At 31.4% G+C, this 26,390-nt stretch overlaps 1 protein-coding gene across 3 annotated transcripts in view; it reads right to left on the reverse strand.

Annotated features, from left to right (window-relative positions):
• Positions 1-734: 734 nt before the first annotated feature.
• LOC127734087 (neuronal acetylcholine receptor subunit alpha-9-I-like) overlaps positions 735-26,390 on the reverse strand; it is a 34,289-nt gene continuing 8,633 nt past the window's right edge. The window contains exons 1-7 of one of the 3 annotated variants that reach the window (XM_052243710.1): positions 17,575-17,632; positions 15,043-15,153; positions 9,809-9,972; positions 5,173-5,217; positions 4,360-4,469; positions 3,583-4,118; positions 735-2,453 (exon numbers count right to left, since the gene is read on the reverse strand). In XM_052243710.1, coding sequence (XP_052099670.1) covers positions 1,855-2,453; positions 3,583-4,118; positions 4,360-4,469; positions 5,173-5,217; positions 9,809-9,972; positions 15,043-15,115 — 1,527 coding nt within the window. In that variant the 5' untranslated portion in view covers positions 15,116-15,153; positions 17,575-17,632 and the 3' untranslated portion in view covers positions 735-1,854. Of the gene's footprint in view, positions 2,454-3,574; positions 4,119-4,359; positions 4,470-5,172; positions 5,218-9,808; positions 9,973-15,042; positions 15,154-17,574; positions 17,633-26,390 lie in introns of those variants that run through there. The other 2 variants (XM_052243709.1, XM_052243711.1) reach the window with 2 other exon arrangements.

Here is a 26,390-nt window from a genome sequence, read left to right on the forward strand (position 1 = left end):
GTAGTATCCTTTATCTCTAGTTCGATGGGATAGATTCGTTCAACATAGTCACCAAATTTTGTATTATTTAAAGAGAGAACATCATCTATATGGTGGATTGAACCTGGTTTTATAGCGTTAAATCTCTCACTTGTATGACAGTCGCATCAAATTCCATTATATTGACAAACTATTTAAACATATGACCGTAGCTAAAAGGGAAGAATACTACCGTTCTCCGACCACATGGATATAAAGTGAGCGTTGCATCTTAAGTATTAGTACTAAGTGGTATGATTGGTTAATGGATGAATATTACAGAAATGATCGGAAACAAGATGACTTTAATATTCTACAAATATGTAAGTCTATAAATTTTACACAGAGCTTTAAAATGCTGAAGAATATCTTCTTTCATTAACATTTCATGTTTTGTTACCCTAATTGCCCCTGTATATATAATACAAGCACGTCTCTGTACATGTACATTGATAGCCGAATGAACGCTAGAATAGTAACGCCATAAACATATAATAATTATTATGCATATTTGGCTAAAATCTGTCATTATTATGGATGGAGTATGGTAAAATCAAAGCAACAGCATAACACAAACAGATATTTTAGTCATATCAGGATCTTTATAAAAGACATCTTGAAGCAAAATATCCTGTTGTGTAACGCTTATGTTTGTACACGTATATATCAATGTTACGAAAAGATGTCAAATCAGAGGCAACAGAAGTATACCAATGTTCAAAATTAGTAAATAAATTTTTAATATACAAGATCAAACTTACGGGAATTGCATGCACTCGAAGCGGAGCTAGAATATGTGCATCGTCAGGATAAGCGGTTTTTTTGCTATGCATACATCACCCGTCATGCAATCCACATTCAAACGAATCAAAAGATGAAGATTTTCAGTTTTTCCTGATATGCACTAACTTAGACGGTAAAAAGGAACAATGCAGTAGATATTTGACTTTATCTATTAGACTAAAGTCTTGGGTAGATCTGATAGATTTATGGCATATGTATTGTTTTTAAAATCTGATTGGCTTCATCAAAATATGTGCTTTTGATAAAAAGGTGAATTCCTAGTTGTCGATGTTTAAAGCTGTACGATTATAGTGTTTCGTAGTTTTCATTTTGAACCAGAAAGAGTGTAATATATGAATTCATTTTAGTTATTGAATTAAGATTCCATCTAAGCATAATACAGACTTACAAGAGAACATATTTATGTACTTTATATATCAATACAATAATATCGTTACATTGTCGCACATATAAATGTGCTGAACATTTGATTAAGATAATTTCATGAGTTTACTGTATGAATTTTAGACCAGTTACGTATAGAAAAGACTACCATTACTGCCAGGAAATTACCGTGAAGAGCCTTATAAATTGGAATGTAAATGTCTCGACAAAAACTGGCGCGAAAAATGTGAGTTTCGAATAATTTGTTCTTAAAATAATCTGAAAATGTTGAACATTGAAGAATAAAATATACAGTATATGAAGATACTTTAATTATTTTGACACGTTATGCCTCAAGTAGCGTAACTCTAGAACGGAATCCCCCAAAAATATATGTTATTTCTTATGTTCTCTTGTGATTCAGTTCTCCAAGTTTTTGTTCTGGATCTGATTCCAAAATAAATCATCTTTAAGTATCTTTGAAGAAATGCATTTGTCGAAATGGATATCAAAATTGATGTTCAATAACGATGGTGTCATGTGTCTTTTTATCTGATTTTTGCATAACTTTTGGTATATCTTAAATAATAAAAACATTGTATAATAAAGCGTTATATAAAGTGGAAGACAAGGGATTATATCACAATTTTTAAGCAAAACTGAACCAAACTATGAAACTGGAATTTCTCCCTCGATACTGACTGATTTGATCATAGGCATAACAACTAAAAGCAGCACAGAAGATAATGTTGTTCCGAATATAAATATCAAGAAAAAGAATCTGTCAATGACTTCAGCGGCTTCAATCCATCGCTTTGAATAAAAATCAATCCTTTCCTTTTCATCATCTTTATCTATTAAAATTTTTAATCGTCGTAGTATTTCTTCAAGTTCCCAATTACCTTCTCTGATATTACACTGCGTGGCAGTCATTTTTTGATTTTGTTGACTTTGATGATTCTGATTATTTGAATGACAGTCGCCATTCTCGTATTCAATCAAACTACACCCAGAATCGTTGGAAAATGTATTTTTCATTGTATGTGTGTATCCTTTTATATGCAATGGGATCATTTGTATATCCTCGGGAGTTTCGTTAGTCAGATGTATCATTTGGAAGCACATTACACGTCCTAAAGCAATAACACACTTTCGAAACCATCGCGGAACGTCCACTTCACGAAATCCTCTCTGATTAATATTTGATGTCACTACAGCTAATATAACAGAGACTGATGTTAAACTCATCACGGTAGTAAGATAAATTCCTACAACAAAAACAAATATTTATTAAAATAAGGGAGAGGAAAGGTTACATTTATATGATGTGTATTTAGGGTTTTTAGTTTCCATGCCCAAAAATGCTGTATGTGTATTTTGTCTCGTACATGATGCATATGAAGTGGTGTCATTTTCAGTTTCTCCTCTTATATTGTCAATGATGGTTATGTTAATTGTATTTAGCCATAGAATGATAATTGAAGCAAATATTCCATTTCATATTCTGGCCAGCAAAATTATTTGCAGAAATGGTAGTTGAATGTCAGAATACTGCTGAAGTCGACGGTAAAGTCAAGAATGAGTTCTTCTGCTCAGCAACGATCGAAGACGGTTAAATGACATGTAAGGTACAGAACAACAGAACATGCTTTGTTCAATTTATTTTATTTTGAAGTTGGAAAACTATCTCGTGTACATCAAGCCAAACCTCTTCGCCACCAAGCTGCAACGAGTAGGTGTGCTAAGTATTTGCTTACTGGATTAATATACATATTATGTTACTAGGTTAATGCCACTAACATCTAATGTGTCTTTATACTAAATAGACTTCTATGACTTTGGCAACACAATGTCTGAACAGAGTGTTTTAATGCACCATTACTAAAGTCGTGTGATTATAACTAATATATCTAAATGTCTGGGACTTGGATTCGTTAAATGTCGGAATCGCTTTATTACCATTTCCCTTGTATTCCATTATTGCATATCTATAAAATCTAAAGACGTTTACATCACTTAATATTCCCAATTTTGTAATTGATAATAATGTTATGTCGACAATAGGTAGGATATAAATCTGACAAAATCAGTCAGCCATAAATAAGTGAATTCATTGGTGGTGAGGGAGGATACTATTTCCTTTGATTCAATGTAAAGTCTGAGATGTATTATACAACATTATCATCATTAAAGAAAGTAAATATTCCTTTCCGTATGTTTGTAGAACGAGTGTTGCAAAGTTATATAAAAAGATTGGAATCTCCCTTCATCTGTGCGATAGATTTAAAACAAAATTAATTATCAGTTTTTCATTCACGGAAAATTTTAAAAACTTGTTATTATGTTTTGATAACCTATGCATAAACAACTTATTATCTATAGATTTTATTTATTTACCTATTAATGGAACAAAATTCGATGTCGCTGGCATATTGTCTGCAATAAGTAACATAAACACGGAAAAGGCAAGAAGCACAGTTAATCCGAGCGTGACCTTTTCACCACTGTCCGGTCGCATCCAAAATCCAAGTAAAGTGAGAATTGATAACATAATGCATGGAATTATGACATTATATGTGTAGTACAGTGTTCTACGTCGAATATGTAGCATAAACGTTACATCCGGAAATGGTTCAGGGCAACATGTATACGTTATAACATTTCGAACTGACTTGACGCCTACAAGTTCCCATTCACCATTACTGACAAAATTCGATAAATCTATTCCTTTTTTACTATTAAAAACATCAACCTGAAATCCATCGTATGCCCATGATCCCATTTTCATTTTACATATCTGATCATCAAAAGGGTAATATGTGATGTCAATGAAACATGTACTCCTGAGTTTAACAATTGGAGGCCAGAACACGGATCCGTCATAGGATACCATAGCAAGCGCTTCCATATAACCATCAGTATAGTCTTCAGCACTGAAATAATGAAATTGAAAGTTGAAGTGTATATAAGCAGTTTTCAACTACTGACGATATAAAACGTGCATTTGTATCATGTTTATCAATCATCATGCATGTCTCCTAAAACTAAAGCAGCACATGTGACAACTCTGATAACTTTATTGGTTGTTTTTCTGTCTTTTCTTTTCAGTTCATGATCATCAATATTGATATAATACAATTCTACTACTCAAATGTGTTTTGTATGTATTACTACCTGTTGTATGTTACGATATCTGGTAACCACAGACTTTTACATGGCATCCTTAATACTGTTAACCCATTGTAGTCTTTTGGATCCCACTTAATCTTTTCATCTATCCAACTCTGTAATATCAATTCGTTATTTGAAAAAAGAGTTAAAGTTATAAAAGTTATAAAAAAAATATAAAACCAATGACAAAGAAATATGTAAAACCAAAGGACCAGGCTTAAATAATATCAAACCTAAAGTGGTGTCAGATGATCTGAGGAATGACTAAATGTTTTTTTTGGTAGACGAAACGCGTGTCTGCCATACAAAATTATAAGCCTGATATCTTGATGAGTTTTTTCATATGTGTTTCCAGCATTGTTGTTGCACCTTTACTTTGTAATTCAAGAAATGTCTTATATAGACAAACTAGGTCTATATGTTTATCATCGCAAAATGAACAAGAAGGGCATTCTTACTCAAAACCAAGACTCTTTCATATTTAACAGTAGGTTACAAACTTTGAATTTTTCGAAATATTAAAGATTGTCTACCCCAGGAATATATTACCTTAGTTGTACTTGGCAAAACCTTTCAAAATTATGGGTCCTTGATGCTCTTCAACTTCGTTCTTTATTAAGCCTTTTCAACTATATATATTCGAGCGTCACTGAAGAGTTTTTTATAGACGATCGCGCGTCCGGCGTACAAAATGTTTTGAGCCTGGTATCTATGATGAGTTTATTTTTAACAGTTTTCAGTTTTGACGCTGTATGTGAAATGAATTCAGCTCTAACTGATATAACCATACTATTATATTTACTGTCGAATTCTTACCTGATCTAGCCATATATTTGTAGTTATGACTTGATTCTTTTCATCCTGTAACATTGAAATTAAAAAAGTATAACTATAAAGTAAAATTGTTTTAAAGTCAATAGCTTTTTTACGTAAACCGATTTATCTGTAATTTTAGTTGAAGTTCCAGACTAAATGGTTAGTTCTATTGTTTTTCGATAGATGGGTTGGTCAAGAGGATACTCATTTATTCTATAATGTATTAATAGTATGATAGTGTTTGTTTGTTGGTTGGTTAAAGTTCAGTGTCCAATGCAAATGTTCATAGTTAAGTTAAAAAAATCTATAATACATGCAACCGACAATATGTAAATGTTATTCTTTTCATTAAGATAAAAAAAAAGCAACATATAAAATGAAAGCAATAAATTAACATTCTAGCCTTATTGTCCAAAGTTCACCAAGTTCAAGTGAAAAAAGTGCATCTAAAGCCCGATCTTTGTATAATCTATACTTTTTTCGGATCTTTCGGTTTTAATGTATTCAACTTCGTGTTTGATTTGGCCTACCAACTGTTTTAGTTTGAACGTAAATGATGAGTCTTGTGTAGACGAAAAGCCAATCTGACGTAACAAATCATAAACTTGATATTTTTTATGAGTTTTTACATTGAAAAGAAGATCCCCATTTCATTTAAACCACAATGAAATCATATTCTATAGCTTGAATGATCTAGAGAGAATTGTATGCAATGGATATTTTTCTTATTCTTTGTCCTTTTTGTATACATTTACATCTGTATCTTATCATTTTTAATTATACATGTACTACCACAAGTATGATTTTCAAAATAGTGTAGTTGCGAAAGTCACAGTATATCCATGCCCAAAAAGTCAACTGAGTAAGTAGTTCTCTAAATGAACCTACAGAATGTTATAACAACATTCTGCTGTTTATCAATAGATTGCTTTATTGAATATCTGAGATAACCACAAATCCGTCTTTCTATCTTTTGTACAATATAAAAAGGAGCTTGAAATTATCCCTCCCTGAAGTTGGATATTAATACTTCACAAAATGCCATATAAATATACAATATTAGGTTAATGTCAGAAAAATATAAACGTTTTTGTGTGAGGCTGAGAAACTGGGGGTGGGCGAGGTTTAATCGAGCCCTTCCCCAGTTTTGTGCCGAATACAAAGAAGTTTATAGTTTTCTGACATTGACCTAATATTGTTTTTATACTGCAACTTAAATTCATACCTTGATAGCTATTTTAATTGTAATACAAATTTCAAACTTATTTTTTATTACTAAACGAACCCCTGATTGTGTAAAAAGTGATCCATGATGAAATTGATGTTGCACAAAATATAGCTGTGTTTCTATATTTAGGAAATAAACACAACTAGTTGCAGTATAAAGAACGATATGTAGAAGGCTCGTCTAGATGTTCAACTAAACATCTTCCTAAAGTTCATACAAACGTTTTTTTTTCAACAGTGTAAAGAATGGCCTTCGAAAATATCATGATGAGGTATACTTAACAAGCGGTGTCAATCAGATAATAAATCTTAAAAATTCTAAAGATCCACTCCAAAATCACTGTATTATATTCAGAAATATTGTTACAAAACCTTACCAAAAAGAAAGACCATTTCACGTTCAGATATATTTATAATCGTGTGTCCATTTAAAAATTGGCATTTAGGATACTGTCTATACTAGAAGGTCTATTTCATGTATAGACTTGTTGCTAAAATTTGACATAAAAAGATGACTTCAAAACTAGGATGGATGATACTCGTAACGATTTCTTTTTCTCGTTATCCCATTTCTCAGCAGCATTTACCATAACCTTTGTCCTATCGTACGGCGTTTACATTCTAAATTGATATGCTAAGCGCATGCATTTTCTCATTATACGAAATTCACTAATAGGGGTATTATCCTAACGCAAAACTTCTCCAGCAGGGTTATGATAAAGAGTGACTGAAATCGACACTTCACAAGTTTTACAGTCACAATCCCGAATTGATTGATCAATCGTCGTGGCTGTCTCTCAACTGATAGGAAACATGTTTCACGTTGCTTAAAAATAATCCCACCAAAATTGTCGTCTGATCTGTAAATTTATCTATTGTTTCTTATTCTTTATCGTGACATTTTTACTCGATATGAATTCGCAAGGCGGGTGATTCATGAATAGTAGCAGACGATTACCCTGTAGACACATCCGGTTTTGCTTCATTTTCTCTTTTCCATTTAGGTTTGTACATTCAAAATTGATTTATTAGTTTTGAACATCGGTTTTGCCTATTATTTAGGGTATGTTAATTGACGTACAGTGACAAATTGGTCATTTTGCTGTTTTTTCTTTATTAATTTGTTGATTTTTTTATGGTTTGTTTTACGTTTAGTGGCCAATAGTTCACATTTTTGGTCATGGATTGGATTCGTTATTTTCTGGGATTAATGTCCCTAGGTCAGTGGTTTTCTTTTGATTTGTTGATTTCTTTTGAACAGTAGTTTATTCTATTGTTAACTGGTATGTTTTGTATGCTTGTTGAATTGACTTCCGGTTGTTTATTTGAACTCATGATTCTCAAACATTCAAAAAGTTTAAGCCGATAATTGAAATATACCTTAAGGTAAAGTTACAGCAAATGGTCTATGTCATAGATTTTGATAACATTTGCATACAAATTTGGCTCTTTGAACTATAACTGAAAATAAAAAAAAAAATAATGGATTTACCTCTTAAATTATCTGAAATATTACTGCTTGAATTGTTTCAAAATAGGTGAACAAGTCTCCAATAATAAAACATAAATTTTAATGATATAAAATAATAATAGGGTCATCGACTTCTTTTTTGATCGATTAGCCAATCTGTTACCTAGTTGGTAGTGAAAAACGTTAAAAATCGACGTTTCACGGCCTACAATGCGATGACGTTTTGATTATTTTTTACACCTAGATAACCACTTTGAGTGAAGTATACCATGAAAACGAAGTCGTTGGCACTATTAATATTTAAAATCATTAAAACAGAAATGTATATATCAACGACATATAGTTTTTTTAAGAAAAATATATGGATTCGAAATTGGAGATTTGATGATTTAAAGACATATCTAAGAACTTTTTTGTCGATTTTATGTGCTTTCTATACAAATGTTCATCTATTTTGAAAGAATTCAATCAGTAATATCTCAGATACTAAAAGAGATATATGCATTATTTATCATTATCAGTTATAGTTCAACGAGCCAAATTTGTTTGCCAAATATTACCTTAATCTGAGACATAGCCCATTTACTATTCCTTGACCTAAAAGATAGAGATATTTTTTTATATCTTAAGGCCAAGAAATCAAGCACATATTCTCTGCTGTACGAACCCATAAGATTGTATGTGATTGTATTATCTAAATTCCTTCTTATCATCTATTACATAAGTGATTAGAACAACCAACCACAAGATGTAATCAATCCAAAATTACACTTCAACATTATTTAAATCATGATATTAAGGAAATCCCATCATGATATGATACTGGTTGTAGAAAAGATCAGATACCAAATGCCAGAGAACGATTGAACTGCAGAGGTTTAAAGCAATTTTTTTTCTGGAAAAATATTGTTCATTTCAACCTCTGTATATATGGACAGGTTGAGAACAGCAAGCTCTTCTTGCTAGATTACCAAAATTATAGATTCTTTAGGACACAAACCATTTACACTCTACCAACAAATGTTTATATACAAACCTTATTATTAGGTAGGGATCTCTTCAGTAAGGAGGAAGACGAACATATTTTAAAAGTTGTACAACATTTGATTATGGAAACCGGGAGATTTTTGCTTTTAAGTCTGGATTTTTATCTCAATTTATAACTTGAAACTTTGTAATTGAATTTGAAGAGCAACTAATCTAGAAAGGGGGAACTTATTCGGTGGTTACCTCCGGTAAACCCCTTTCATTTTTCCTGTAGTCATTAATTTTGTTTATGTGTTGCGGTATCACTAAAAGATATAGATACCAAATAAGTTTATTATACTTTTAAAATGATTTGGTTAAATTACTACACCTAGACTTTTATTGTGTGAGCTTGCATGGTACAAGTTCAATTCAGTGTGTAGCAACAAGCTTCATATTATATCGACATATCGTCGTTCCCTACGAGTCTTTTGTAGACGAAACGCACGTCTGGCGTACAAATTTATAATCCTGGTACCGTTGGTGAGTTTTTATTCAAATTGGGTTGATGTCAGTGCTGGTGGAGACTTCCTCTCTGAGGGTATCACAAACCCAGTAGTCAGCAGTTCTCTGTTGATATGAATTATTATTGATATAATATTATCAATTAATTAACTATTTACAAAACTTTGAATTATTCGAACAACTAAGGATTTTCCACCAGGAATAGATAATCTTAGATATATTTGGCAAAAATATTTGGTCCTCATTGCCTTTTTTCTTCGTTCTTTATTTGACCTTTAAACGTTTTTACTTCGAGCGTCACTATGAAACTTTTGTAGAGGAAACGCACGCGTCTTAAGCCTGGTACCTTTGGGGAGTTTTTGTCCATAAGATGGAAAGATTGTACGCTGAACTTCAATATCTATCCATCCATCTATTCACCCTACAATCCGTCAAATTCCAACTTACCACATCAAATATCTGTGTTAGTGTAATTCCGATGGTGACGTTAACTGGTTGTGAAGCATTAAACACTGGTCTAGTATTGCTGTCATAATTATTCATTAATACCATATACAATCTCTGTTCATCTGTTAACATTGGAGTTGTCGTATTAATACAAATCTGATATTCTGAAAATTGAAACCATAAACAACCATTTCAATAACTGAACGATCAAAAAACTTTTGATATACAATATTTATGTGACAATTGTTGTCTCTGATCGTTTAAATGGTCTCTTCATTCATCTTTTGTACACATTGTATCATCACAATTGAATTTATTCTATAAGATATTCGTTGGTCCTAAGTGCAATATAGTCGTGGCAGACCGGGAAGATATTAATGAAATTATTTAAGATTCAACTTTGACGAAAAGAAGCATTGCAAAACGTTTTATTGGTGCCTTTCGATGCAATTCTTTTTGGAATGCACCATAAATTATAATAACTAACCATTTTCCTTTTAGAACATCTATTTCATATCATATACAATAAACAACAATTAAGAGCTCTTAAAAATCCAGGGAAAAATTATATACAATAAACAACAATCAAGAGCTCTAAAATTCGGGAAAAATTTAATTCAGTAATATGTATTGCAAACATTATCTTACAACATAAAATTGTTGTATCAATAAGGAAGTTACGTAGGATGTTTCATTGATAATTTATAACTTATTCTGAGATAAATGACAGTTAGGTACAGTTGATATCATGATATACTTATTTTTCTGAGTACCCCTCTAATACAACTCTCTATCTTTATGGGAGTTTATGTGTTGCCAAAGTTATGATTGAAGTGTTGTTTGTTTAGATCTATGCATGTCTAAATTATAAATTGTGTCTAGGTTTTTACGTTTTAGTGTTGTTCCATCTTGTTATGTCTTATGAATTTTCGGCATTTCACTTTGACATAAAAGTATTTAGTACTTTGCCAGAAATTTTGTAATTTTGGGATATGATTATCAGAGTTAAAAAAAAATGAAATACGGTCCTAGATAATTAAAAACGATATAAAATACAAAATTTAATGGATAATCAAACTGAAACAAGTTGTTTGTTTCGTCTGCATTCCGTACGTGTTTACCTTATTCTTTCAAGAAAAGTGGGTAAATTTGTACCATAAATTATTCCTCTTATTTTCAATGTATTTCATATGGACAGTCTCAAAGTTTGTTTCAGCAATGTCGCAAATTATTTTCGATGCTTATATCATTTGTATGACCACGGGAAGACACATAATAAATATACGTAATAGATAAATTACCCTTAAATTATTCCCTCACAGGTGCAAAATGTAAAAGATGTTAAAACCACATAGATTTTGAATATCAAGGAATTAACGCCAATGCTACCCTAATCCATAAAATCAAAATGTTGATTTGCGCTACAAATTGTTGTTGAAGTCGGTTTTGATACAAAATTGCAAAATTTCATATGTTATTTGTAAAAATTTGAATTGAAGGACATTTATTTCCAATAGAATTTTGGTTTTGGCAAGAATGTCTTTTTAATTCATATTTTTCTACCAAAATTCCAGTTTTGTGCCATCTTTAGGTATATGTAAAAATTGAGTACCTGCTCCGAAACACGCCATAATGTTGGTATTATTTAAATGTACATACGTAAACTGGCATACTGTGAAATTTTAGTTAATATTTTCTATTTAGAATAATGGACAGCTGTAAGATTACATCATGGTAATGAGACAAAGGGAAGGATATTTTTTTTATTATCTTTTAAGAACTTGTTTCTATGGTATGAAAACGGGTACTCTACTTTTTACAGACCCAATGAATTACCCATAATCCCTGTAAGTCACTTTATCTTACCTCCTATACATATGATTAGTTAAAAGCAACCGCGTGGAGACCGTGTATATTTTATATGGGGTTAGTAGGCGTGGTTTATTTCAATACACAGTTAGTAGTGGTGTTACGTCCCTTTGTAAAAACATCCCGGTTTTGAGAAAAAATCTGAAAGGTTTCAACAGACAAAGGAACTGATGATGAACAGTTGAAAGAAATGCAGAAAACACATTAAAAGCTAAGAAGTTGTTATTGTTGGCATTTGTTTTTGTATAGACCAATGGAAGACGGTTCTTAATATTGAAGACTTGATCACTTATTGACAAATTCGTTACACATTTTGCTAGTGACCTAATACGATTATATATGGGTTCAGTAAATTCCCCATATATATCGTATTAGGTCACTAGCACACTATGTAACTAAAAATATAACTAATATTACGTATAATTCATACTTAATTTTTTTTATTTAAAGGGGCACTAGCTACGAGATATATAAAAAATCTCATATATTATTTTTTTTGCTCAATCATTAATGAAATGGAAATAGTGAAATAATAATTCGCTTTTAGCAGCCAGTATGGTTCAATTTTGTCAAAATAAGCTAAAAAACATTGATTATGAATTATTCACTTGCAAGTGAATAATTCGACCTCATTGCATCCGTATTTATATGAACTTCAATTCAACCCCTTAGCTTGAGATGGATAACACGTGAATTGAATGTGTAAAGTTATTTAAAGGAAAAGAATGTTAACATTGAAAGTGAAACAAAGGTAAATCATTGATTGACTGGTTCGATCCACAAAAAATCATTCTTATACAGGTAAAAACGGTGATAAACATTTATTTTTCATCAATAATATGAAATCAAATAGACCTAGAAAAACCCAACAGCACGAGTTTGCTTAATCTATTTATATCTATATTTATGTTTACATCGCTTATATGGTCATCGGATGACTTGAGAGGTCAACTCGATAGTTAATTAGATGGCGTCTAGACTAAAATTCACACGAAACGAAGCTAAGTATTTTCATTCCCGTGCCCTATTAATTGTTTATTTTAGACTTTTGATAATTTGGATAATTGTTTTACATTGTTATCAATCAAAATGAGAATTTGATTAAAATCGGTGAACATGAATTTGACAGCTAGTGCCCCTTTAAAGGGGCACTAGCTGTCATTTTCATGTTCACCGATTTGACCCAAATTCTCATATTTGATTTATAACAATATAAAACATTTATCCAAATTATAAAAAGTCTAAAATAAACAATATACCGGGCATGGGCTCGATAATATGTAGCTTCGTTTCGTGTGTATTTAAGTCTAGACGCCATCTAATTAACTGTCGAGTTGACCTCTGAACACCTCTGATTGCCATATAAGCGATATAAACATAAATATAGATATAAATAGATATCAGACTTGCGCATTTGGATTTTTGTAGGTCTTTTTAATTTCATATTATAGATTAAAAATATATGTTAATCATCGTTTTTACCTGTATAAGAATGATTTTTTGTGGATCGAAACAGTCAATCAAATGATTTACCTTTGTTTCACTTTCAATGTTGACATTCTTTTCATTTAAATAATTGAACACGCACAAAGCATGCGGTATCCATCTCTAGCTAAGTGGTTAAATTGAAGTTCACATGAATACGGATTCAATGAGGTCGAATTATTCACTCGCAAGTGAATAATTCATCATCAATGTCTCTTAGCTTTTTTTGACAAAATTGAACCATACTGGCTGCTAAAAGCGATATATTATTTGACTATTTCACTTTCATTATTGATTGAACAAAAAAAATCATATTTTATATTTTTTATATATCTCGTAGCTAGTGCCCCTTTAATTGTCATCTAACATTTTAGTTTTTTGATATTTGGATCAAATGATGAGGCTCTAATTGTCTCTTTTTTTGTATCAGTATTGAATGTACACAAAAATTTTACTACAGCAAAAACCAGATTAGTAACGATAATTCAACAAAGGTTGCAAATATATCTATAGATCCCACTTAACAATTGATAACCAAACGATGAGTATCTGTATTTACGGAATGATATATGGACAGGGTCTGATTCGGTCAGATGATTTGATTAATTATATTTGTCTTGTGATTCAAACTGATGGAACAGATAGGATACATTGGTCATATAGTACATGGAGATCAAACATTTGGCAAACAATTCATACTTAGATATCATAAAATTTGAGTTGGAGATCAGTTTATGCTACTTACACATGTCAATCACACAGGTTAAAAAGTAGATTTAACGAATAATGTTACTGTGAGATAGTTATATATTTGACTTTTATTGTGAGATAGTTATATATTTGAATTATACTTATAACTTTTTACATTCCAATTGTTTATATCTCAGAATTTCCAGTCTGGTAAGAAATAAACGCAGCATGTAGTTAACAGAATCTTGGTAAAAACTTTGAATTTTTTTTCGAAAAACCAAGGATTTTCTACCCCAGGATTAGAATACCTTAGCTTTATTTGGCAAAAATCTGTCGGAATTGTGGGTCCTCAATGCTCCTCAACTTCGTACTTTTTATGGCCTTGTAAATTTTTTTAATCGAGCGTCACTGGTCAGTCTTTTATAGACGAAAGGCGCGTCTGGCGTATAAAATTTTAATCCTGTTATCTATGATGAGTTAATCTTATACACGTACAATCAGGCAAAACTTTAAATGAAAACGCGGTGATTCAGACGTACCAATAGGACAAGTCACAATATTCCATATTCATACTATCTAGTTCCATGTATCAATGAACAAAACAAACCGGTAATGGTGTTTAATTGGAGATAGTCAGCATGTTTATTATATGACACAAAGCAAGTACGTCTCAAGTAATGTTTGATAATTAAACAGTGTGACCAATTCCTGATGGCGACAATATCATTACTTTTTATAGATATAACCCTGTTGGATTAGTTTTTGAAGTAAAGGTATACCTCTCTTTTTCAAAAGGTCATAATGAGGTTAACTGATTACGTGTTTGGAATAATGAATGTTTTATGTTATACAAGTGTTGAAACTTAAATGAAATATTGAATCTATATAAAATGAGATACGTAAAGGCATCAGGCTTGATAGTATCTATAGATTCTACTTAACGATTGATGAGCATTATTTCTATATTTGAATGTAAAATTAAAGGATAAATGGTCTGCATATTCCAATTGATTTTTTGTGATTTCCATAATAGTAAATACTTCAAAATGATATTAAGAAAGAAAACGAAAATCCTTAACAATTCAGTCACAAATTGTATCGCAATTGTATATGTGGGAATTGCAAATTTAAAACTGAACTTATTTTACTATGACATTAATTGGGAGTTTCTGATAACCCAAAGGTCTTACCAGTAGACACGACAGTCAGAATCGCCGAAATGGACAGAAAACACAGTATTCCGTAACCAATATCTCTCAGCATTTCTCTACATCAAATAGTTTGATCGTTGAACGCCTTTTCTGAAATAATAATAATAATAATAATAATAATAATGCTTTATTCCAAAAGCAAGTAGAGCTTATAGAATACATACATATTGTGATTATAATCACATGTGGTCATACGTGTATATTTAGATAAAATGGGTGTCTTCTGGTTATTCCTACATTTTGAATTTTCATATTCTGTTTATTCCTACATGGAAAGAACAATTGATGTTATTATTGCAAAATGTTTTGTTTTAGTCATCAGTGTCTAATTAAATAACAGGTAAATTTACCTGTTGAAAGTAAAGGAAAAATAATAATTTATACAACATTAATGGATAAAAACTGACAACAAGTTAATTTTTCAGGGTAAACCCATTTAAATTTATGTTTAATTTATGGTTACTTGTAAATAATAAACAAAATATTTTTTTGTTCTAAACTAACACAAATGCAAATTTATTATTTAAAAAGAGGGAATTCAATCATCTTATAGTAATTACTGGTTTATTAAGCACCAAATAAAAAGCATTATTTATTACAACATTCAACAACAACCGAGAACCATGTTTCTCGACTACGAGACTGCCATCAGGAATGTAGCAACCTCAGTCTTCCCTGATTTTAACATCACAGGTTGTTTTTTTCACTACACTCAATGTATGTGGCGGAACGCACATGGTTTGAAGACAGCATAAACTGAAAACGACAACATCCATCTACTTGTTCGGAGAGCTGCTTGTTCTACCAATTTTACCACCCAACACAGTTTGGTTTAATGCTCGAGAGGACATTAATGATGCAGATAATAATATACCAACACTTGCTTTCATATACTATGTTACTAGCTACTGGGTGGAAGGCAACCAACGCCTTTTGAACCATTTCGCAACAGAAGGTCCTAGAGCAACAAATCATCTAGAAGGCTGGAATAGCACATTAAAGAAGTTGGTCAAGACATCCCACCCAAACATCTTTAGTATGATAAAGTTATTAAACACGAAGAAGCCATTCACGCATGTACCCTTCTCCAATACAGAGCTGGTGGGAAACGTGTTCCCAAGAAAAGAAAACTTCAAAATGAAGAACTCACGCCAATTCAGTATGCTGACCCTGCTTCTCACCTCTTGCACATTGACTAAGACTTTGTAAACTCTCTATATGTTTAACAATTTAGAGCTACTGAAATATGTACTTTGTCATAATGAAAATGTTGTGCTACCATGTGTTCAATTTGTGCTAATACTATGTACTATTTACAAAATATGCTATACAATTATCTAATATAATACGTTCAAAATTAAATATTTAATTGAATTAAAATATAAAAAAAAGTTTGCATTCTCTTTTTTTCCCCACAATTTTTACCTGTACTTTACCTTGAATAATTAGTCATGTGTTGTTATAACATAATCCAACGTAATTCCACTTAATCTCTTTGTTAACAAAATAATTCTGGTAACTCCTACATGAATTTCTTAATATTTTACCTATAAAAATTCAAAATGTAGGAATAGCCAGAATAAACCCTTTGCTTACATATTACAAATATTCATTTCCCATGATAATTATTTGTAAAGCTTCAATATCTCTCCGAGCATCTTGGTAAGATAAGAAGGCTCGGGAACTATCAAGTGAAACCCATAAAGTAGCTCGAAAAGTCCTATACTGTTTTTTGAAAACTTTGATATTGAAATACAATTCATTCATATGATTCATTCATATGAATGAATTCGTCCTATTCATGATTTCTTTATAACATTGTTATTAATGTACCGGTATAGAGGGTTTATTTATTAAATCAAAATTAAGAATTTGACCAATGGGAAAAGATACGAATGCATTAGATGTTCCATTACAATAGATTAAGAAAACTAACTGTAAATTATCTACTTTACTATGTAGTAAGAAAAACAAGATCTGAAGGCCCATTTAAATAGATTTAAAACATCAATTATAAATCTACCTTCTCTAATTTCATGTCAAAGTTCCTATGTGAAGTTTCTTTTTTTGGCAAATAAACCAGTTTTCCCTATGCAAATTGTGCACACATTGTGACAACATTTAAGCTAAGTACGAGGTCAGCGAAAAGTCTTTTTTATTATATTTGTTTTTATAAACGATTAAAATGTATATTTTGCATTTAAGTGTGAACAATTTTACGTTTTAATAGTTGAGTCCGCCACGTCTAACGCCGACTTCGCAACACTAATTACTTCGGGAAAATGTAAAAGTTCAACCAATCTCTGCAGCAAAATTGAATAATTCAGCAGACGTATTACATTATGGGTACGTCACTAATTTGGACATCCTAATTAGTCTGAACGCCATTTTTGAGGACGCTAACATTGCTCTGCATACAAAATGTAGTTTACGAGGACGGAAAAAAGTTGAATATCTGAATTTTTCCTTCGAAAGTATGCTTCACACGACAATAATTCATACTTTACTTACCTGAAGATAATTACATAGTTATACATTTGTACTTCTTTAGAAATTAATAATGGTTCAATGCACATTCATAACAACAAACAAGCCAGTTTTAATCAATGTGATACAGCTGTTTACTTTGTGTTGGAATATTTAAAATCATTAATTTTTGCTAACTTTGTACTCTGCTATCATAGAACCTAACGAGTCAACAGATGGTCACCTAAAGTGTGCTTATTCACTATTCAAATCACAGGCACTGTATAGGTTAGGTATATAGGAAACATTTTTTTTTCATAGACAAGTGCCTGTGATTTGAATCTTGAACATATACTTTTACATATGTCTTGCATGTCTACATTCAATGTTGCTAAACTTTTAATATTTTGTCAATATTTGTGATTTGTATAATTTCTATCGATCTTTTTGTTACCTTTAATCTGTTTTGTCTTTATATGAAAAATTGACAAAATCTGAAAATCGTTACATGAAGAGTTACTGTATAACACTGAACTTGTCGCCATAGAAAATACTACACATTGAATAACGAACTGAACTTTGTAAAGGGGGCGGGGTTACTTCCTTAAAAATGAGGGACTATGGGGTGGATCAGGGCTCAATTCCTAAACAATGAGTGATATTGAGGAGTCGTATTATCAAGCTTTTTAATATAAGAATATAAGGGTAAAAATTGACATGAAATATATAGGATATTGGTAATACTATTGGGTAATACTATTGGGTAAAACTTTTATAAATACACACAACTATAGTTGTAAAAGCATTGTCAGACCAGTCTAGGTATTTTCTTTCTTTTTTTCCTATAGATTTCTGGACAGTGGTGGTAAAAACAAAAATCAACAACAAAAAATAAACGAACACTCGATACCACGGAATCTGCTGCTGGATTTCAGTTCCCGAGAGTATCGTCCTACATGTTGCCATTGCGCTGGCATGAATCAAATTTTCAGTTTATGAACTAAGTTTAAGTTAAAGCTTCCACAAATGAAGTTGATCCTATAAACTGCTGTTTTGCTATAATAATTTTGAGTTTGATGCTTCTAAATATTTTTGTGTTTGGCTTCATTAACATCTATTCTCGAGATTATTTGATATTATTTAAGGTTAGCTCGTGTCCAAAAGTCATGTAAAGAAAATATACATCCATATGAATTTGTCGGCCTTTGAGTAGGGTTAATGACAATACAACTGACATTTTTTTTACTAAAGTATTCCTTGTATATTAACTTTTTCATTTTAATCAATAAAATTAACGCAATTCCAGGGGTCAAATAATGTCCTTTATGACACCTCCTAATCGGTTTTAACTTACTGCAATTCACCAAAGCAATGACAGGCCGCGCACGGTAAACTTTTCTAAAACAAAATCATAAGCTGACATTGAAGAATTACGGCTATCGTAACGAACGAAGACTGCATAAGGTTATGAAATAATAATCAGTGTTTTACAGCTAAACTTTACGATTTACGAAAAATGTCGTCTTATCCGTTGTTTTACCATTTGTGGCATTTTAAATGAATGTGGATTTGCAGATGCATGCTTAGATTGAGACACTCATCCTGTCGACGCACCCGGTCACGCTTCAATTTGGAGTTCATATGCTTCCCTAAGCTTTATTTGTCCATTGTTGATTTATGAGATATGAACATCAGTAACTGTTGCATAAATTCATTAGTGCAAGCAAAAAATACTCCCTTAAGATCAAATACGAATTCATTAATGTCAAGGTTTATACGGAAGGGGTAATAAAAAAAAACTAACAGTAAACATAAAATTATCAATATTTTATTAGTGTTTGTGCAGAAGCAAACTCGTAACAAGAAAACAGAAGAACAATGCGTTTTTATTGGGAAATTGAATGTTTTATTCCTGTAAAGCTACTTGTCGCCAAAAAAACTATAAATTTTATCAAGTTGCAATATCTTTGTTACAAAATATGTTACTTTGCCTAAATGCATTAAATACTGAATAATTTTCTGAAGCTAAACAGAGGCTTCACGGTCGTAAAATGTGATAAATGAGAAAAACTTGTAGACCATATACAGTCAATCTGGCTATTCAATAATATCGCTTGTTAGTTAATTAATAGTTTATCAATAGGGGATAATTTACAAGACATTTTCTAAGAAGATAACTACATTTAATTGGTACATCTGTCTACAGCTATACAACACCAGGTATTATAGATTTCTTGGAATATCTCTAGAGTATTTTTGTTGATTATGTGACATATTTTCTATTATATCTAGACACTTCGTCTTTAGAGTCCTCTGAGACTGCACACTATAGTATTTGTTTGAAATTTTCTGCTACGATGTGTGATTCTTTAACTTATAATTAAATTGTTTTTTTCGTATGTTCGCTAATTTAAACACTTGTTGATCTCAAGTCTGTTTTGGACTATTTTTCATCTTTTTTCGCTAACATGCAACTAACTTATAATTTCCAGACTCATTAAAATACTGTCTTTAAATTATGTTTGCATAAAACATTTATGAATTAACTAATCGAAGATTTCAAATATAGAAAAATTAGTAACTTCTTAATTTCTTATATGTACTGACGGAATAGAAGCTTTACTTAATGATCTATGCACTACAAGCTACCGTGAGAATGTCAATATTTATTTTACTGTGACTACAACAAATATATCTAATCTATATAAAAATTCCCACCGTGCACATTGTTTTTTGAAGTATAGCACGTTTTGCACGGTAAAAAGGAGATTGAAAGAAATGTCTTCGTCACTTTTATGTCTTTTTATAACATTTATGCTAATATACCAAAGTAAACTATGATAAACGAACAGTGATTTCAGTTTACTTGTTCTAAATCCTCAGTACTACCATTTAACATCTGTCCATGTCTATGGGATTCTGTTAATACGAGTTATGATTATATGTTTCTGCTCCTTTATGTTTAATATTCAATTATAAAAATAACGTTTTGTTTATTCATGAATTTGTTCACTTGTTAAGTTACGATTGACTGAACTGCCCTATCCATGGCACCTTGATTTGCTTGGTAAAATATGTCTATGCTTATATGTCTATTCAAAAAAGATGCGTAATGATTGCCAATGAGACTATCCACCAGAGTTAAAAAAACGTGGTCACTGTACGGCCTTTAACAATGAGCAAAACCCATACCGTAAATTCAGCTATACAAGATGACAAAATGTAAAAAAAAACAGCTCCTAACTCCAGACAGACACATATATAATGTGGCTGGGTTAAACATGTTTGTTAGCGCTCAACTCTCCCCTAAATGCAGTTCACCATTATGTTTTATATTTAGCCATGGCGGCCATGTTTGTTGTCTGACTGAACAAAACAAAAGCACAAACTTTATACCACATACCATATGGATCATTCAACCCATGTTTGGTTCAAATTGGTTAAGGGTTTTCAAAGGAGAAGATCTTTGAAAAAGTAGACGACGTACACGAAAATATGAAAAAAAAATGATCGTCGTTTAAGGCTATAACTTCTTAAAGGGTCATCCAATTGTTTTAGTTGTGGCATTTTTGTTGAACTTTTATTTCTGATTATTATTTACCTATCTATTAAAGTTTTGAGATAATAGGCAAAAACATTAAAATTAGTGAAAAAAATGTCCTGTATGGGTAATAACTCCTTAATGAGTCATCCAATGATTCCAGTCATATTGCTATTTTTGTAAATCTTGAATGGCTGATCATTTTTGCCTTCCGAGGTTCTACCCATCTAACATAGTTTTCGAGTCAATGGGCAAAACATAAATGTTAGCCCATAATTGTCGTTTAAGGGGCAATAATTACTCAAGGAGTCATCGGATAACTTTGGTGCAAACAGGAAGTAGGTAGATTTTGACGTTTTCATATTTACAACCCCCTCTCCCTCCCCCTTGATAGTTTTCTCTATCTATTATAGTTTTCAAGATGTATGACAATTAATTATTTTACTCTTGTGTTCTATTTATAGCCATGGAGGCCATGTTTGTTGACTGACCGGGAAATAAAACACAAACTAGATACAATTTTTTTACTACAAGGATCATTCACCCCAGGGTTTGTTTGAAATTGGTTCAATAATTTCAGAGGTGAAGATCTTTAAAAAATCATACGACGGACACGAAATTAATCAAAATTGTCGTTTAAGGCTATAACTCATCAAGGGCCATAGCCTGTTGTTTGGCATTTTTGTAGATCGTGTGTACTTCTGATTGTTTTTCTGTTTACAGTTTCTTCTTATTTATAATATTTTTTTTAGATAATAAGCAAAAACACTAAAATTAGTCAACAATCGTAATTTACGGGTAATAACTCATTAAAGGGTCATCAAATGGTTTCGGCGGTAATGTAAGCATTTTTGTAGATCTTGTATGGCTAATCAGTTTAGCTTTAAAGAGTTTGTTCTTATGTCATATTATTTTTGAGTCAAAATGAAAAAAATATGAAAATTATCAAAAATAGTCATTTAAGTGCAATTACTTGATATCGGATAATAATGCAAACAAGAAATAGGTATATCTTGACATGCTTACCATTTTTGACCGGCCAGATTTCTCTATTTAGACTTTGTAAAACGTCATCGGTGTCTGAGCAAAACATTAATGAGCCAGCGTTTTGTTAAAAAATGTCTCGTCCTTTTTTCTCAAAGCTATTAATGCAGTTTACCCGTATGTTTTATTTTTTAGCCATGGCGGCCAACTGACCAGAAAAAAACACAACATTTATACTAGATACCAAAAGGATCATTCTCCTCAAGTTAGATTGGTCAGAGCAGATATTTACGACGGACGTCACGTGATGGCTATAACTCACTTGGCCCACAGCAATATTAAGCAAAGAAAGCAATAACAAAACCATACCAATACACATGTCTTCAACTATTCGTAATCAAAATAAATATTATTATTCGTGATATCTATTGTTTAGATTCAATTTTCTTTTACCACGAAACATTAGATCAACCGTGTTAAATTAGAATGGCAATGTTATTTATGTAAGCATATAAAAAGAAAGAAAAATACTAAAATTTCTAATTAAATCGGTGTTCCTCTATTATATCTGAAATTTGTCTATACCATTTAATCTTTCACTTAGACTTAAATATGTTTATATGTATATATTGTGTCTTAAAAGTCTCTCATAAATCTTTTCAAGATTGGTGCATGCCTTGCAAATGTTTTAAATGTTTTATGCTTATTTCTGTGAATCTTATTTTATGTTTGTATGTGGTGAGACTATAATAAAATATTGAATCTGAATCTGAATCTGCCAAGTTTAATTTCACCATAAAGCGAACACTATTTCTGTTATCCGCTGGACTATATAAAGAAATTATCGATTTGTCCTTATTTTGTCGATTTCATTAGAAACAACGTTCAGCAACCAACAATCAATCAATCATTAGAGACACAGGGCATTTAACACGGAAGTTTATACAAATGTAATCAAAAGATTTTCCCCAAAGTTTAATTTAACTAAACATACACACCTGTGGTTCTGCTTTCTGTCAATAATTATATTTTTATATTTTCCAAAAAATTTAATATATAAAACTTAAATATTGGTATACAGTTTTCAAAACTTATTATCCTGTATCGATGATAATTTTATTTTGGCATTGCACAAGGTCATGTTTTTGCTTATGACGTCTTTAACCTTAATCCGTTGGAAGTGTATTAGTCTTGGAAAGCATGGTATATTCAGAAGTTAAAATCGGGTTTTTTTCAAACAATGCATATAAAAGATGGTTATTAATGGCTGATAAACGTCCAGTGGCAAATTAATTGCATATTCATGACGAGAACATGTTAATGTGATTTGAATATGAACCCCCTACTTTGTACTAGATCGCGACGGTGACCCGGGGTTTTAACATGCTAGTTCATTTAGACAACAAAAAGATATGTTACCTTATCCGGACATATTTGTATGACTCCGGCCCAACCAGTCTTTGCTTTTACTCGAAAGCCGGGTGCTTAGTGGAAAACATCACAGAACAATTTTCAAGTCTTTGGTTTTATCCGGGCGTGAATCGAACCCACGACCTCCTACACACCTGGCGAGCACGTTACCACGAGACCTCTGAAGCGGTAATGTTTTTGAGGTATTCAATTCAGACAGGAAAATGTTACTATAAAAACTTGTGCAGTAAATTTCATAGAGTTGAATCGACGCATTTTTCAGTTTGATTCGCTTTTGTTCTTGATACACCTATAGTTTCTTTCATAACTTCAAATAACGTTCATTCAATTCTTAAATGCATTTCATATACAACTGTACATAAGTAAAAATAACCGCCCACCAGTCAAGTTTTGGCGCCAGCTACGAATTAAATACATATTAAGTTACAATATCAAATTGTAGTCTTTACAACATTAATGTTTCAACTCCATAAGTTATAGTTAATGTTGTTTGCGATTGATTTCAGGTAAAGTCAGTGTCCTTCTCCAACATCTACATCTTTGACATTCCAAACTAAACCTCTAAGAATATATACAAAATGCTCCAAAGCAAAATATATGCTGCAAGTTTGATTTGCCTATTAATTAAAAACAATGCATATATGATTGCAGGGTTTGTTGCTCGTGCTGTGTGGCTGCTGTAGACAGTGTTCCCGTGCTTGTGGTTTACGCCCTATTCGATTACATTAATGTTTTGTCTGCTTATGTAGTATTTTTTATAACTATTTTGGTTTACATATTTCTTATCTTCAACCTTTTCATGCTCCTATTTTCTTAGACGAAAACAGTTTAAGATGAAGTATTTGACAAGGTGGGCTGGGGTGATTATCTTTATACTATGAGATTTTTTAGATCAATTAACTATGTATTAAGAACCCTTTTAACTATATTCGACGGTCATTTGGTATGAGAATTCATCTGACTTTATGTTGTAAGGAGTATGAAGTTTGCTTTCCAGCATGCAGTCTGATAGAGAATATTTCTTATTTAGTTTAATTTCTACAATGCCAGTTGTCCATATTATTAATTTTCTCTGATTTTTGTAGAAGTTATAAATTTCATATTTCATTTTGACTTCCAATTTTTCCCTCAACTGAAAATCATACCATGAACTGAATTGCATACATGTTACCAATGAATAGATTAAACAGTTTTAAATGTTATCGTTGTTTTCAACAATGAATGATCACATTGAAAGCAAAACGCTTTTACCAAATTTAACGGCACAAACAACCAACAGACATCTAAAAGTCAATAGACATCTAGATGTCAACATGCATTCACAACACTCATTCTTGTATGATTATTGGTAACTATGCTTTTAACGGTGAACCAATAATCCGGTAATAAAACACTTTTGTATCAAGGTTGAATTTTTGTTGAAATTGTTATTTATTTCAACATGTTTTATAGTTCATCGTAAAAAAAAAGTCTTTTTGAAATGCGATCATTAATGTTAAATATCATTGCATAAATAAGTTAGTTTCACTCTGACTACAGCTTGGATTAAAGTCACACATTGACGTGCGTTTAAATCATCAATAAGGGTAGGTTTGTGATAAATCCGATAAAGTTAATTTTCACTTTAGGAAATTTCAGTTTTTATGCAGTAACATTCTAGCAGCTTCTACATATGGAGTATTTCTCTAACTTGACACGATACTCTAGAGCTTGAGTTTCATATTAGGATTTCCACGATAAAAGGTTGGCTCCCACAAGGAAGCACCTGATCGAGCGGTTCTTTATGAAAAAGTTGAACACATCGTCTCAAATGTTCTATGGTTACCATCATGATTTGGTTGACCTTTACTGAAGATCTGTATCAGATGATCACGGATATATTCTATTTTTGTGAGCCACAATCATGTCTTTCTTTAGAGATAAATTATACCCTCTTAATTCTTTGTAAACTTCTTACTTCAGCATTGGTTTAATATTTTAGGTTAGCCTAAATCTAACCTGCTACTTGCATTGTATGTTTCCTTTTAAATTCCATATAATTGCAATACTTTGTTTAAAATTTAAATGTGTAAGACAAATTGTAGTTTTTTAATTATAACAAATATTTGAAGTTTAATGTATATATATTTTCTTAGCAGTTAGTAATCAAAACTTAATTTTGATTATGTATCCATTTGTCTAACATTGACTTCCATTTATGTTTTGATTTGTTTGAAGCATACAACTAACTTCAGACATAATCAATCTTGTGTCAAGACGTATTGGAGAAAAGTCACTTGACAAATATGTTCATTAAAAATATTAAATACAAAATCAAAACTACTCGTCATATGTTAATGAAAACTTTCAAATCATTATTGAGCATGCCATTTTTGGAGTGGTAAAAATTCTTTGGATGTTTTAGATAAATTACGTGCTTTTGATGGTCCTTTTAATTCGGTTGACAGTTTTGATTTTTCCACTCTTTATACTACACTTCCACACAATCTTATCAAACAAAATGTTTTCTATCTAATTAAATGGTCGTTTGACAAATTTGATTGCAAATGTATATGCTGCAACTCATATAAAGCCTTTTCTCCAATGAGAAAGGTAACTATGCTAGATATACTTACTGAAGCCCTAAATTTTCTCCTTGACACATTTATGTACGTTTCTGCAATAAAGTTTATCGACAGGTTGTAGGTATTCCTATGGGCACCAATTGTTCTCCTTTTAATAGCAGATTTGTTCCTATACTGTTATGAATCACATTTTATAGCCAAATTCAGTAAAGAACCGTCTAAATTCCATTTAATTGATAAATCCAACAACACTTACCGTTATCTTGATGATATTTTTTCGTTAAATAATCAAGAATTCTCTTAATATACTGCTGAAATTTTCCAAAAGAAACTTACTTTAA

The sequence above is a fragment of the Mytilus californianus genome, unplaced genomic scaffold (genome assembly GCF_021869535.1).
Source record: "Mytilus californianus isolate M0D057914Y unplaced genomic scaffold, xbMytCali1.0.p SCAF_3, whole genome shotgun sequence".
Taxonomy (NCBI): domain Eukaryota; kingdom Metazoa; phylum Mollusca; class Bivalvia; order Mytilida; family Mytilidae; genus Mytilus; species Mytilus californianus.